This window comes from Pseudopipra pipra, chromosome 12 (assembly GCF_036250125.1).
Source record: "Pseudopipra pipra isolate bDixPip1 chromosome 12, bDixPip1.hap1, whole genome shotgun sequence".
Classification (NCBI taxonomy): domain Eukaryota; kingdom Metazoa; phylum Chordata; class Aves; order Passeriformes; family Pipridae; genus Pseudopipra; species Pseudopipra pipra.
Genome location: NC_087560.1, coordinates 20143190 through 20157920, shown reverse-complemented (window position 1 = coordinate 20157920; position 14731 = coordinate 20143190). Strand labels below are relative to the sequence as shown.

Here is a 14731-nt window from a genome sequence, read left to right as displayed (position 1 = left end):
AAAACAAAACTTTGTCTTATGTTTCTAACATAAAGTAAAAACCAAGCACAAAGATTTCCTCTGTCCAAAAAGGATCAGTCCAATGAGATAATGTCTGGTATGATACCAAAGATTGACGCCGTGTCCGTGCTGCTCCTACTTGCAACGGGGTGCCCATGATTCTCTCGCAGGCTGTTGGAGGAAACAAGACTGCTGTTACTGCCACTATTGCTACCATTTGTGGCTGGCAGGGAACTGCTTCCTCCTGCATTGAGCTGATCGAGAAACATCTGGGATGAAGTGTAGGGGAAAAAACGGGAGTGTAAAAGTTCTTGATCATCGGACGCGGAAACCGCCGCGGCTGCGGCGGCAAGGAGGGAGGTGTTGTAATGCTGGGGGGAAAAACAACAAGTTAAACTTCAGACACAGGACAGGTTGGATTCAGAGCAGCACAAAGTGAAGGGGTTTGTTAAGCTAAAGCTCTGCTGGGTTCGGGGGTTCATGAGGTTTGCGACGCGGAGGAGTTTGAGCTCCGCGGCCCCGCAAGGCTGAAGCCAAGAGGGAGGGGCTGCAGAGTCCTAAAACTGGCTTCACAATCCTAAAACTGGCTGCAGAATCCTAAAACTGGCTGCAAAATTTCAAAACTGGCTGCAGAATCCTAAAATTGGCTTCAGAATATCAAAACTGGCTGCAGAATCCTAAAACTGGCTTCAGGATTTCAAAACTGGCTTCAGAATCCTAAAATTGGCTTCAGAATTTCAAAACTGGCTTCAGAATCCTAAAATTGGCTTCAAAATCCTAAAACTGGCTTCAGAATTGCAAAACTGGTTTCAGAATCCTAAAATTGGCTTCAAAATCCTAAAATTGGCTTCAGATTTCAAAACTGGCTTCAGAATCCTAAAACTGGCTTCAGAATTTCAAAATTGGCTTCAGAATTTCAAAACTGGCTTCAGAATCCTAAAACTGGCTTCAGAATTGCAAAACTGCCTTGAGAATTCCCAAAGGAATTGGAAATGCTGGTGTTGGTAAGAGCAAACACTGCCAAGGGAACAGGATTGGCCACACACCCAAACCAGGAAGGAAGGGGAAGCAGCAGCACTGTTTTACCTCTTCAAAAAAACTCCCTAGTGGTAAAATTCCCCGAAATTCAAAAAAAAAAAAAAAATATTGTGCCATCCCCTCATCAACCCCAGCTGGGGAAACTCTGTGAAAAATGCATTTACAGCCAGTTAATTCCCATGGGATGGAGCCAAGGCTGTCCCAGGTTATTCTCTCTGGGGCAGCCCCTGAAAGGCAAGAGCTATCAGGAATCAGGTTTTAAATACAACTTTTCTGTGGGGTGATTTTGCTCTCAATGTTTCTTTCCACTGTGATGAAACATTCAGGCTGTTCAGCCTTGCTCCCCAACATTTCTGCACTGGCACTGGCAGTGCAGCACTCCTTGTTTCAGAGTAATTCACTTACCTGTGTTTTAGTGAATGTTCCTAAATCCAAATTCTAGAGTGCAGGCTCTGCTCTTAATTAAGATATGAAAGAATCCCTCTATATTTAGTGCCATTTTCCTGCTTAGCACTGCAGGAAGGGCAGGTAAGACACCCCAGTCCCTTCTTTTCCTGGAGGAAAAGTGAGCCAGCAGGACTGTCCAGAGTGCCAGGGGTGAGACCTCAGGGCTGGAAAATGAAGGAGGTGCTGCTGCACCTTCAGCCCCAGCCCAAGGTCATCCCACAAGAAAAACTGGCTGCTGAGCTTAACACTCAACTATTTGGTTTTTGTTGTGCCTCATCCTTCACCTGTGTTTAGGCAATGCTTGTGTTTGGTCACAGTTTGTGTGGATAAAAGAAAGCTGCAGCCTCCCTAATTTCACACCTACATCATAAATCTGCTCCTACACAGCCAGGCCAGCAAGTCCTGCCTTGGAAAAGAATGTTTGCCACAGGACTTGATTTGCCTTGACTTACCTGATTGTCTCCTGACAGGAAAGGGAAGAAATCTAAACCTGTGAAGAGATTAAAAAAAGAAAAATTAAGCTTCTCAAAACGAAAAAAGAAAAGCACCTCCTCATTTCTTCACCATTTATTTTGAAATAAAACCAGCATAACATTGATGACACTTCAGATTTTTTTCACTACCGGAGATATTAACCTATTTTTTTTTTCTTTTACAATAGTTACTATTGCTTGGAGAGCTGTATTTGGAGGTGCAGAGCCAGAAGCTCACCTTGCAAGTCATAAGGCATTGGTGTCATATGGAATGGATGCCTGTAGTCTTGGATAAGTGATGTGTTGATGTAGCTGGTGTCAACAGCAGGAAGGCTTGGTGTTCTTGACACAGGAGATGCTTGATGGGGTAAATTCAAAATGCTGCAGGAAACAAAGGCTTGTTACAAACATAGAATAGTCTTGGCTTTCTTGCTGTCCCATGCAGGGGATGCTTATTTTCAAATTTAGCTCCTAATTCAAATTTAAATTTAAATTTTCCCAATTTAACTCCATGATCCAAAATGCATCAAGAACTTTGTGAAAGATGTGCAATTGTTAAATGTCAAAGCTTCACAAATGCCCCTCGATGGATCTTGTAGGGAACTGGAAGAAACATGGGCAACACATGTTCCCCAGGCTTTCCCACAGGAAAACCCTTTATCAGGAGGGTTCATTCAAAGACAGGTGAAATTCAGCAAAATTTAAAGGAAAGTTCAGTCTCAAAGAGCAGAAACTGAGGACTCTCCCTGTAAATGGTACTGGGATCTCTGCTCTAAATATGTTATTGATACTCCCAAGCCAGGACCAGACAATCCCAAAGGAATCCTGAACCCCAAATCCCCCCAGGAATCAGTGGAACAACACAACACTGATACCCTACAAGGCAATCAGCAAATGAGGACAGAAAAAAAAAAGGTCTTGAGGAGTTTTAAGTGGTCACTGAGTCACTCCCATTCCTGGGGGAGGAATCACTCCAACAACAGGATCCCTTTGGTTTAGGCCTGGTTTTGATCCCTGGATATTTATGTAAACCAGGAGCTATTTCCAGCCTGGCTGCTCAGGTGGGACCAGGTTGTGGCAAACCCCAAACCCTCCCACACCACACCCTGCTTCTCCTTGCTCTCTCCAAAGGTGCTGCTTCTCCAGTTCCCTAGGGAAGAAAAGCACTCCCAGACTTGCAAAAAACAATTTTTTGCACCATTTTACACCATTTTCACAACTATAACTGAAATATTTCATTGTGTTGCACACTTAACAACTCAAAGCTGTGATTCCCATCTTAGGCCTTGTGAGCTGAGAGCAAACCCACGTGCTCTAAGCTACTACATGAGGATATTACCCAAATACAGAACTTCCCAGATGTAATTTATTTTGAAATTTATGACTTCTGTCCATCCTGAGCATATTCTCTCTGCACTGGTCTATTTTATCCTCACCCCTTATTATTTAATGGTGATGCTGGAGATATGGAAGGACAGCTCCTCTTGGCAGATGGTTCCTCCTCCTCCTCATCTGACGAGCTGTCGATGGTCAAATCGATCACTTCCACTTTCTTATTTTTATTTGACTGTTGGTGAGAAGACACCTGATGTTCCAAGGAAGAGCTTATGCATCCTATACAAAGTAAGTCAACAGGAAAAGCTGCAGCTTAAACCAACACTACAATCAGAACATCACAGTTTATTATAAAGCTGTAACTCAAGACGACAAAATTACACAATGTTGGGTAACTTAAAAGCCCCAAACAGGTATTACTCGAGTACTTGTTGTCACAAATGATCATTAAAGCTACAAATATACATCTAAAAATGAGCATTTTGAGAGCTTAAAGGACCATCAGTACTCAAGGGTTCCCACTGCAGGAACTTCAGTCCACACCCCCCAGACCGTGACTTACCATCCACGCCGTTGTAAGATGCTGTTACTTCCTGCACCTCCTTCTTGGATCTCATGGGAGCCCAGGATCCATCCTCCTTAAACTGAATTTCATCACAATCTGTACAAAACTTCAGGATTTCCATGAACAACCTGGCCACCAAAAACATTTGATATCAGTCCTCCAGAAGAGCTCGGTTCCTTTTTTCTCCTCCAACACCTTTATTAGTCAATGCAAGTCTGAATCAGCATTAAAACAAAAGCTTTCATTGCTCTGCCTTTCTCTCATCTGCTTCCTTGACCAAAAGGAACCATGGGAAAAATTCCAATATTATCTAAGAGGAAAATGTGCACATGTATTTCAAAGCACTGGGGTTCTGTTTGTCTCAGGGTTTTAGTTTTGCTTCTGATGTTTTTGTTTGTTTGTTTTGGCATTTTTTTCTGTTGGGTTTTTTTTTTTTTTGAGTCAAACATTCTGAGGTATCCTCAGAAGCCTCAACTTGTTCTCTTCCTTTATCACACTTTGGAAAGAAGATTCTTCTCTAAGAAATTCAAATGCAAACCCAGGAATACACACCTGGCACAGACCAAGCCTAGATTTCTTTATTTTTTTGATGTTTTGCAAGGAGGCAGTACCAGGGAATCAATCTCTGTGTCACTTTGTATAGATGGCAACTCCCCAAGTGTGAAATTGTACATGGAATTGTACATGGATTTGGAGGGCTGGCAGGATTTATTTGCTCTAACGTGTCTGCTATTAAAAAATACCAGCTTTGTGCAGTTGCTCCATTAAAAGAATATACAACATGTGCTGTTTTCACCCAGGAATTCAGCACTACAGACCATGGGAAAAAAAAGGCCATTTTAAGCAGGACAGCTCAAAAATTTCCCCAGGATTGGAAGGAATACCTTTCATTATCATTAAATTTAATAGTTTGATGAGCACAGTTCTTCCAGAACGTTGAATGAAGAGCTATTTGGCCATTAATTCTTCACCAACAGCAGGGAAATTAAATAATATGATGAGTGAAAACAAGTCCCAGCCAGATCACCAGGAATTCAGAGCCCTGGACAAGGAGCAGAGGGTGTGAGGCACACCCTTGATTTGGCTTCAAGCTTTACTTACCCATCAATAATGAGATGTTCATAGGGAGCCTTCTTGTCACAGACAGGGCAAACCCAGGTTGGTTTCTTCTCATTCATCTGAATATAGAGAGTGGCATCAAAGCACTGCAGGTGGGAACAGGTCAGGGCCCTGCAGGGGATGGTCAGACGCATCTTACCAAGCTGGAAGAGGAAAAAAAAACAACAAGAAAACAAGATTAAAACAAGATTGTGTTATTTTAGTATTAAATTAACCAGCAAGGGTTTCCTGTCTGAAAAGGGACAGGTTGAGTTTTACTCTGGAAAACTCGCACAGATCTGAGGTTTGATCAAAATACATCCACTGCTGCCTCATTCCTGTAGGTTTGAAATGGCATCAAAGTGAATAAAATCATGTTTTAAAGAATATTTGGTCAAGGAAACCAAGAATACAACCTTCCATATTCCTGAAACAAAACACGGAGTTCACTGAGCACCTGGAACATACCAATGTCCTGGATGGACCAAAGAAAGAATTCTTCTTATTCAGTATTTTACCATTAAAGTATCATTACTCTGAATGCAAAATTGATCAGACAGTGAAAAGCATTTCATAATTATCTGAAATAAGTTTCCCTCTTCTCACAAACCCCAAGCAGTTGTTCTGTGGCCAAGTGCTTACACTGCAGCTTAGGAGGGGCCTGGACTGACCACACTAAAGGTAAGAAGTAGGAATGTCTAAATAAGGCTTTTCCCACATTAAAAACCAACAAAACAAAATTATTAAGAACTGTTTATACTGAGGAGTTTGGAGTTATATCTATTTGGCTAAAACATACACAATTCCAGCAGTGGGTGGGAGTAGAACTGGTTTTAGGCCTGGCTCAACCCAGCCCCGTGGCCAGGCTGATCCTGAGCAGTACAAGAGGGATGCCACAGGATGGCACCAATCTCCCAATATCCCCAAACTCAAAACAATCTCAAGAACAAAGGCTCCACTCACAGGCCACCACTTCCTCCATGATGCTTTCATTTTTTTTTTTATTCCCCTTAAGCAGAAATCCCTCCACCCCATTCCCAGCAAACCCGGGGTAGCTGCAGGATCTCGCTTGTTTTTCCTCCCTCTGGCTCTCAGTCACTGTCCCAAACTCCCCAGCAGATGGGAGGGGGGCACAGAATTCCCAGGAGAGCCCCAGGAGTGGTGGCAGAGCCTCAGCCCCACGGCAGGAGGTGCTTTTTGTGCCATGTGTTTGGCACCCCCTCCCCCCAAAGCCATGACCAAGCACATTATTTCCATCCCATAACCAACCCCAGGCACAGCCAGGCCCCCTGATCCGTGTCTGTCAGGAATCCTGAGCTCCCAGATGGTGGGTCAATGGCTCATTTGTCTTTTGGGCACAGTCAAGTCTCCCAGCTCAGGGAGCACCAAGAGTAAGGAGAGAAAACCTGGATGGTTCTCTGTGGCTCCAAATGAAAATCAGGAAGGTGAGAGACAAGTGCTGCAGGAAGGACATAAATACCCATCTCCTGGGGGGAAAAAAGCAGGTTGAAACCAGGAACATTTTCCCCAGGTTTTGGTATAAAACCTGAGCCTCTGATTTCTCAGGAGCAGTTAAATTTAGCCCAAAATTCAGCATATTCAGTGTTAACAAGTTGCTGCTCCTTTCCCGTTTTTGGCATTAAATCCCTGGATCAGCTCTGCCACGCTGGCCAAGCTGGGGCAGAACTGACAACAAAAAGGTCCTAAAAGGAGGGCTGCATCCCAACTTTGGGAAGCCTGTGATTCCCAGCACTGTGGCTGTTTGATTCCTGCCTCCTGGCAGCCAAAGAAACGCTGCATTAATTCCTTTTCCAAGCACACAAAACCCTTCTATCTAAAATCTGTTCTATTCTAAAAAACCCACCCGAAGCAGGAGCTCAGGATTTGTAAACAAATCCCCCCAAAACCCCTGGTAAAAGGCTACATTTGGAATTTCTGCTCAGTTAAATATTTGCTCCGGCTGCAGAGCCTGGGATTTATTTATTTGTACTTCCAGGGGGAAAAAAAAAAAAAAGGAACATGAATTCAAGTGTCTTCCTGAAATGCAGGCTCAGTCCAGCCCCTCTGCTGCTGTATCCTGGATGGATCCAGGCAGCAGTTAAGGGCAGTTTTCCCTCCCTGGTCTCAGAGGCCTCTGTGCTATAAAAAGCTCGGGAGCAATCCAAAACAAATTCCCAGGAAGCTCCTCCTCTGTGCTGTTCTGAGGGCAAAATAAAGGTTAGAGAGACTAAACCCAGCACCCCCAGTTATTTTATTGGATGGAAATCCCAGCCAGGAGAGGGGAGAGCAGCACCCCCACACTCCCAGAGCTGAAGGAACATCCTTCTCGTCGTCCCTTCATTTCTCATTCTGCTCCTGGAGACCAAATCAGCATTTTCAGGGTGTGTTTTCAGAGCATTCAAGCTGGAGAAAACAACCACAAAAAATCCAAGACAAAAAAATCCTCCCTGAGCCAAATGTTTATGAATTATCAAGTAAAAATATGGAGGCTGTAAATGAAATTACGGTCAGACCTGAGGACAGTCTGAACCGAGGTAAAACCTTTCTGTTCACAGGCTGAAAGGTTCCATCTCTGGCCCAAAGAACCTGGGATGGATTATTCCAAGAGCTGCAGTAAAATCAGGCAGCACTGAATAAGGAACACACTGGAAAAAGTCGAGTGTAACTGTTTTGTAGGCATTAAAATGACAAATATGCTCAGAATAATCTGCTATATTCTTTGGTTTGTACATCTCTCACAAATATAGTGCATTTGAAAGAGGAAATTCTGGCAAAGGTGGGAATTCTGAAGAGTCACATCCTACTGTCTGATGCTGTTTTGTTGTTTTACCCCTGGCAGAACTCAGAGAGCAAAAGAGAATTTGGCATCTTGAGGCTCTGTCAAACCTGCAGTCCTAAAGGGAAAATTTGAGGGGATATTCCTGCTCTAATCCCAACCCACCTGAACTGCACCCAGAGGAAAAAAGCACTGCAGAGGAGCTTTTATCAGACTGGAGGCAACGAGGACAAACAGAAATATGTCAGAAAACTCCCATGGAATGATCTGTAAACCATCACTTGGACAAATCAAATACAACTGACGTAAAAATCTGTATTTCTACAAGAAATCTTTCCTACAGATTAACTTTACCTTCCTTATAGATTCCTTATCTTCCTTAGTGTTGATGTGAATAAAGTCTGAAGACTGAAGATCATGACAATACCCCATTTAAAGATTTATAAGAACATAACACACATATAAAAAGCAACCACGATGTTAATTGTGCTTTTTATGAAGCAGAACTCACGCCTCTAAAAGTTTATCTTGAAGAACATATTAAATAGCTGGAGAAATAAGCTCCAGTTTTGCAAGAATGAAGTCAGTTTAGATTGTTCTTGTTTAGATTTTAAAACAGAATTTCATGTTCAGCTCGAGCAGATTGAGCCAGACCAGGAAACAGATGTATCCTTAATCTTGGAAAGAGGTTAAAGAGTTATACTGCAATAAAGATATTATGTCAGTCAATACACAGAGCAAGTATTCTGAAGCACTGCACCTGAAACAAGTCCCAAAAAAGTGCATATCATGTTAATATTGTGCATTTTACCACTGACAACATAAACCCACTGCATCTACTTGGTAAAAGAACATTTAGTAGGTCAAGATACAGGTTGTCTGTGCCACTTCCACCTTCTTTGGAACTGTTTCCCCCAGTTCAAATTTGGAATAAAACAAATTTTGTTTGGACAACCTCTAGGAAACTGCTTTATTTTTAGTTGAAGATTATTAAATCCTCAAAATATTGAACATAAAATCGGTCAGATGCTCAACACTTTGACTGCAGGCACTGACTGAAGAGCTGCTTTTAACAGTCAGGTTCCCCACCTTACCCTGAGAGTGGTTTTATCAAATCTGCACACTCAGGTGATCAGATTGAACCAGATTTAAAAGACACATTTAAATGTAAGCTTACCTATATTTTGAATAACGTCTCCAAGCTAATGGAATCCCTGTTTCCTCAGGGGTGTATCACAGGCTTTTGATGCACAGTGAGAGATAATTTTCTATCCCCACAAAGTTAAACCAGGTAAACACAAGGCAACCTCTCCCACACACACACGTCCCAGAACAGCCACACTTTAACCAGAATCAGTTTGGAGGGAATAAAAAAAAAGACTTACTGGGCAAAGAAGAGACACTCTTAAGCTTGTTGTTGCTATTTCACTGTCTGGATCAGCAGTCAGCTTCTCTTTAACTGTTATTTGAAAGAAAAAAAGGTTGATTTTATGTTAATTTGAAACATGAATTGGATGATAAAGAAATAAAACAAGACTGAAACCACGTGCTAAACTTTCTACTGGAAGCCAGAGTCTGACTGTTGCTCCAGACCCACCCCAACAGACTTGACTCTCTAGAAAGCCCAGAAACAACAGGATTTAAGAAAGTGAAAAGCAGAAAAGTTCATCTTAAACCAAGATCCCTAGAAAATGTACTTGTACAGAGATGGCTTTTCTCATTTACAGGCAACTTGGCACTTGACCATTAGTTAAAATCCACCCACAAGATGAGCTACATTGATTTCACTTCTAACTTCAAGCACATGAAGTGAATGTGTTAACAACTCTCACACTCACAAGGACCACTGTAAACCCCCAAAACAGTCATCAAGTGATCCTGTGATTTAAAACTGAAAAGCAAATGGAGAAATAGGGAATCAGAAACACTCTGAAAAAAATCTGAGTTTTAAATAACTGCAGTAAAATATTAGAGCCTTTCATCTCTAGAGTCTTTCTTTCACCTCTCCCCATCCTCTGCTTTTACTTACAAGCTTTATAAGCAGTCACTGATTAAATGAACAAATCAGCCCCATTTTTTCCTGCTCTGAACTGGCCCTACACACTCATTCTCACCTTGTACACACAGAGTAGAAGCCACCTGGAAACTCTCTAGATTTCTGTGCCTTTAAATCAAACTGCATTAGCACAAGGCAATGCCCAGCACTGTGGAGCATTTACTGCTGGACTAATTTCTTTCTTGTGCTGTGTAAAACACATTATCTGAGCATAAAAGAGTAAGAACAGTGATCAGGTGTTGGTATTTTCACCCTCTCCCTGAAAAACAAACACGCAGCAGTTTTTGCTTTCGGTTCTATTACACAAACTTAGCCCAACACGTTGTTGTCAGAGAAAACAATAAGGCAGCAAATCTCCCACTCCAGTCTGGAGGGGGTTGGGAGGAGGATTGTGCTGGACATTCTCCCTCCAGGCTCCCTGCAAACCCTGTGCCAGAGGAACAAAAACTGTGCTGATGAATCCTTTCCTCCTCAGCACCCAGGTTCAGTGTCAGGCATTTAGTTCAGCCCGAGGTGCTGAATTACCAGTTAACTGTATAAATACAGTTGTTCCATTCTGAAGAAACAAAGCCAGTATGGCTGAACTGAAAGAGATTCTCTTGCATTTTTCCCTTCCCAGTGTCAACAGGGTTCCTGGACTGGCTCCTAATCCAAACAAAGGCCTCTGAGTCTTTGAATTGGAACTGAATACAAAGAACACCACTATCAGATTCCCAAAACCCAGGGAACTGTAGGAAGTCCAAACCTCGGGTAGCACAGTGCTGTTTGAAATCTCCCTTTAAAAAGCTGTTTTCCCTGTTAAACATCAGACATACTCAGGGCTCTGGAGTGATCCGGGTTCCGAATTCCCTTCGCTCGCAACCTCTGCAGGAGCACCGTGGAGGACAACTGCTTCACCAGGTACACTGCCATGGAATAGTTCTGGGAACACAGCAAAACATCACAGGAAACACTGATTTCATCAAAAAACAGCTTGTATTTTATACCACTTGTTCTGTGTTCCTAACAGGCTCGAGATGGCAAAGTTTTCAGAGCAGAGAAAACCCCTCGTGCTCCAGGAAGTTCACAGGGCTGGAGTTTGGGATGCAACACAAGTGACTTCATGCTTTACTCAGATTTAACTGCAAACCAAGCTATTAAAACAGCATTTAGGACACTTCTGGAAGTTTTACATCTCGTTCAGGACATGCAGCCCCTTTCAGTAGGGTAATTTTACGTTACCCCATGTCAGTGCATCTAATTTTACAGGGATGAGGTGAGGTACTGCCCCTGTGTCCATGGATTTAAGGGAAGCTGTCAGGTCAAATATTATCAGAACTTCTCCTTTTTGGTTTTTTTCCTAGTAAAAGCTTATTTTGTTTTCAAAATAGGAAAGTGAGCAGTGATGCCTCTTCCAAAGGAACACCTAAAAAGATGCATCACCTGCAGGATCTGCTACTCAGTCTGGAAGCACTGTTCATCTTTTCCTTACTTTGCTGCACTTAGCTGTGTCTGAAACAAGAACTTCACTGCTGAAGCAGAACAGCAGAAAGGCAGTGAAGGAGTTCAGGAGTTCAGAGGGGCCAGGACGTGCTCTGGAGAACCAGCCCAAGAAGTCACCGCTCCCATGTCCTGTCCTTCCCCTCCCAGGGGTCACTTCCCCACCAGCCTCAGCAGAGCTGACCCTGCCAATTTTCCTTATCCATGCCAGGGAAAAGCCATGGATGCTCCTTTCTGCCAATACATTGGGATCCAAGCAGGTTGGATGCAGAACTCCAACTCTGCCAGGCCCCCCTTCCCTCGAGGGCCGAGCTCTTCCTGGCATCGAGTTCAAACCACAGCCTGGCATTTCTGAAGCTCTGATTTTTCTTACAAGCTTCTAAAAAAGCAGGTTATAAATGTGTTTCTGAAAATGTGAGATTGTACTGTGCATTCATCAGCAACACCCCAAAATGGAAAGGACAAATCTCGTGTTCTCACATTAGGGCACATCAATTATTTTGATATAAACATTATTGGCTAAACCTGTAGCTACATTCATACAATTTAAATTGAAAAATGAAAGGCTTCCCCCCAGCAACTGCCACATGTGTTTTCACTTAAACAAACAAAAAAAATCCATACAACTGTGACATCTACTAGGTTTTATTTAGGATGCCACCAGCATGCAAAGGCGGAGTTTCAGTAATATATCTCACCACAAAATTACTCAAACTGAAATGGCATCAGAAACACCACATTTTAAATATTTCATTCTTACAATGACTGCTTCTCACATCGTTAAAAACCACTACTGCTTTAACTTGTTTGTTTAATGCCTCAATTAGTATAGAAGTTAGAAAAATGCTAATTAACGTTGTGAAATTATTTACCGACAGCTTGAATCTACAAAGGCAGGAACTCGCCCAAGGCAGCTGGTGCAGAAGGCTCTTGAAACAGATTGTGGAAAAATCCTAGAGATGACTCCAGGAAAGGTAGAGAGCACCAGTTGGGACATGTGAGTGACTCTTGAGGGGAGGGGAAGAGGGGAGTCAAAATTTTGTATTATATGGGCAGGCCCAGAAATAAAATAATTCCTCACATTTAACTCTCAAAGAATCACTTTAGGATTGTGGCTCAGAATCACAGGATGGGTTGGGTTGGAAGGAGCCTTAAAACTCATCCCATTCCACCCCCTTGCACGGGCAGGGACACCTCCCACTGGACCAGGTTGCTCCTACCTGGATTTGAGCACTTCTGGCATCTAATGCTCCTGAGAAGTTACCCAATATGTTCTTTATAACTGAAATATCTGTGAAGCCTGAGAACCAACTAGTTCACAGGAGACTAACTCGGAGTCCAGGGCATTCCTCCTCCCTAAATCCTCCCTGATCTTCCCAAGACTCAGAGCAATATCAGGATCCATCCCTTTGCATGGAGGCACTTCTGCAGTGTGAACCAAACCAGTTCTGGTACCTGCAGCTCTCATGAGAGAAAAGAAGGGTTTTCTGAAGGATCATCCAGCCATCATTTATTCCACAATCTGGATGGAGATTGTTTTGTGCTCCACAAGAAATCCATCCCGAAATGCCCTGGTGGTGTTTTAGAGCTGCCCATTGTGCAGGATTGGGCTGTAAGCATTTTTCCAGGCTGGATCAGGAATCCTGGGCTTTGCACACTGACAAATTCTTGGACAAGGTTTCACCTCAGGACAATTCTCGGCACTTCTAATAACAGGATGGTTGCAGTGGCACCAGCACACACTGCCCCTGGAATGCCCATCCAGCAGGTTTGGTGCCAGCACTGAAAGCACTTCACTAATTCATGGACTCATTTACTGAAGTCACTTTTTGCAGCATGTTCCAGATTTAATTAGTCCAGTGGAACATCAGCAATTTTACAACACCAATTGTAACGTTCTCCCCACAGACACACACACAAAAAAAAAAGTGATAAAACCGTGAGTTTTTAAATATGAAATGTAAGAATGGCAGTTGTGAGAAGAGAAATGTAAAAAGGCCAGTGAAATCTGCTGGGCCCTGCTGAGCTGTGATGCTTTGTGTCCACACTCACAGCTCTAAAGGGCCACTCTGTCCTGAATGTCACGTGCTGGGTACAAGTCAAAGCCAAGATAAGGTTTGTCAAGCCCCTGAAGTCAGGAAGAGCTTGAAGTCTGAAGTTTGGCCAAATCAACAAACAAAAATCTTATAGGATGTCTTGATCTCGTTATCTGAGCCCTCAGTGAGTCACAAAAGTGGGTGGGGGGTGAAGAGGGAGAGCTCACACCACAAAAACGTGAGCGCACTGATCTGAGGGAGCACGTCCTATCTCCTGCCATCAAGGAATTCCATCAAAAGAAGGAACAGTCCAGTGCAACTGCACCAAGGGCTTTCTGCACAATTAAACCTGCTTATCTTTCAGATCTTTCAAAGCACAAACTGCCAAGGTTTGAGCAGCCACTTACTCTCCCGATCTCCGCGGTCCAGGAGACAACGATTGTGTTTGGTACCGTCGTGGACAACCTGACGAGTGAGGTAATGTTGATTGGTCTGCTGGGGCGCTTTGGTTCAACACCATTTTTGGTTGGTGGAAGGTAGCCCTGGAAATCAAAGCATTTCATCTCTCAGACACACAAAACAAAAAAAAATTCAGCGTTGCTTTTGTCTTCTTCTCACCACAACCCTGCCCAAGCTGCATCCCACCCGAGCCAGGCTTCAATTCAAACAGAGAGAGGGATCAGACAAAGTATCAGGTGTTTTAGAAGCTCTTTCTCCTCACAGAGAAATCTAAAATCTCTGCCCATGGAATATTAAAAGGCCCCTCTCAGCAGTGCTACTGAACCTGCCTGGCCAACACTGCCCACTCCAACCCCCTGCGCTGCCCCGGGACTGTCACAGGGGTTTGTCAAACACACAAATACACTGTCATGGCTTCTGGAAATCAATCTTCTCCTAAGAAACAATGTACTTAATCTTTTCTAGTCATTCAAACACTCCAGAATGTGAAAACAAAGGTTAGGATAAATTTTCAGGCTAATTGCTGCCAGACAATTCCTAGTGATGCTACCCAAAAACGTGTATCAAAAGAACATCTTACTTACTGGAAGGCTGCATGGTTTCCCATTTACTTTCACACACAGATTGGGTGGGAAGTGATCTTCTTGTGGACAACTGGTTTCTGATAAACAAAACCTAAAAGCAAAGAGCTCCCATCATCTTTCACTTTTAAAGTGACTTCAAGTGACATCTCTTCCTAGAAGGAATTTGTTTTCCACTGAGCAAGGAAAGCACGACAGGTCTTGCTGAACACAGTCCTCCAATTAGCTGGACACATCACTGAGCAGGAAAGCCCCCCAAAATTACAGCGGTTCAAGATGGCTGTAGGTTCCTCCTCAGACTCCCTGAGTTCCTCCCACTGACTGACTCCTTCCCACAAGCAGGTTCCTGCTACAAAAGACAGCTCATCCCAGTTTCTTTTCTGCCTTT

At 43.2% G+C, this 14731-nt stretch overlaps 1 protein-coding gene across 2 annotated transcripts in view; it reads right to left on the bottom strand.

Moving 5' to 3' along the window:
- Positions 1-14731, bottom strand: part of PIAS1 (protein inhibitor of activated STAT 1) — a 54032-nt gene continuing 39301 nt past the window's right edge. The window contains exons 5-14 of one of the 2 annotated variants that reach the window (XM_064669272.1): positions 14347-14437; positions 13711-13845; positions 10604-10709; positions 9118-9191; positions 4960-5120; positions 3856-3986; positions 3395-3572; positions 2197-2339; positions 1938-1975; positions 1-371 (exon numbers count right to left, since the gene is read on the bottom strand). In XM_064669272.1, the coding sequence (XP_064525342.1) occupies positions 75-371; positions 1938-1975; positions 2197-2339; positions 3395-3572; positions 3856-3986; positions 4960-5120; positions 9118-9191; positions 10604-10709; positions 13711-13845; positions 14347-14437 (1354 nt within the window). In that variant the 3' untranslated portion in view covers positions 1-74. The remainder of the gene's footprint in view (positions 372-1937; positions 1976-2196; positions 2340-3394; positions 3573-3855; positions 3987-4959; positions 5121-9117; positions 9192-10603; positions 10710-13710; positions 13846-14346; positions 14438-14731) is intronic. The other variant, XM_064669273.1, reaches the window with a different exon arrangement.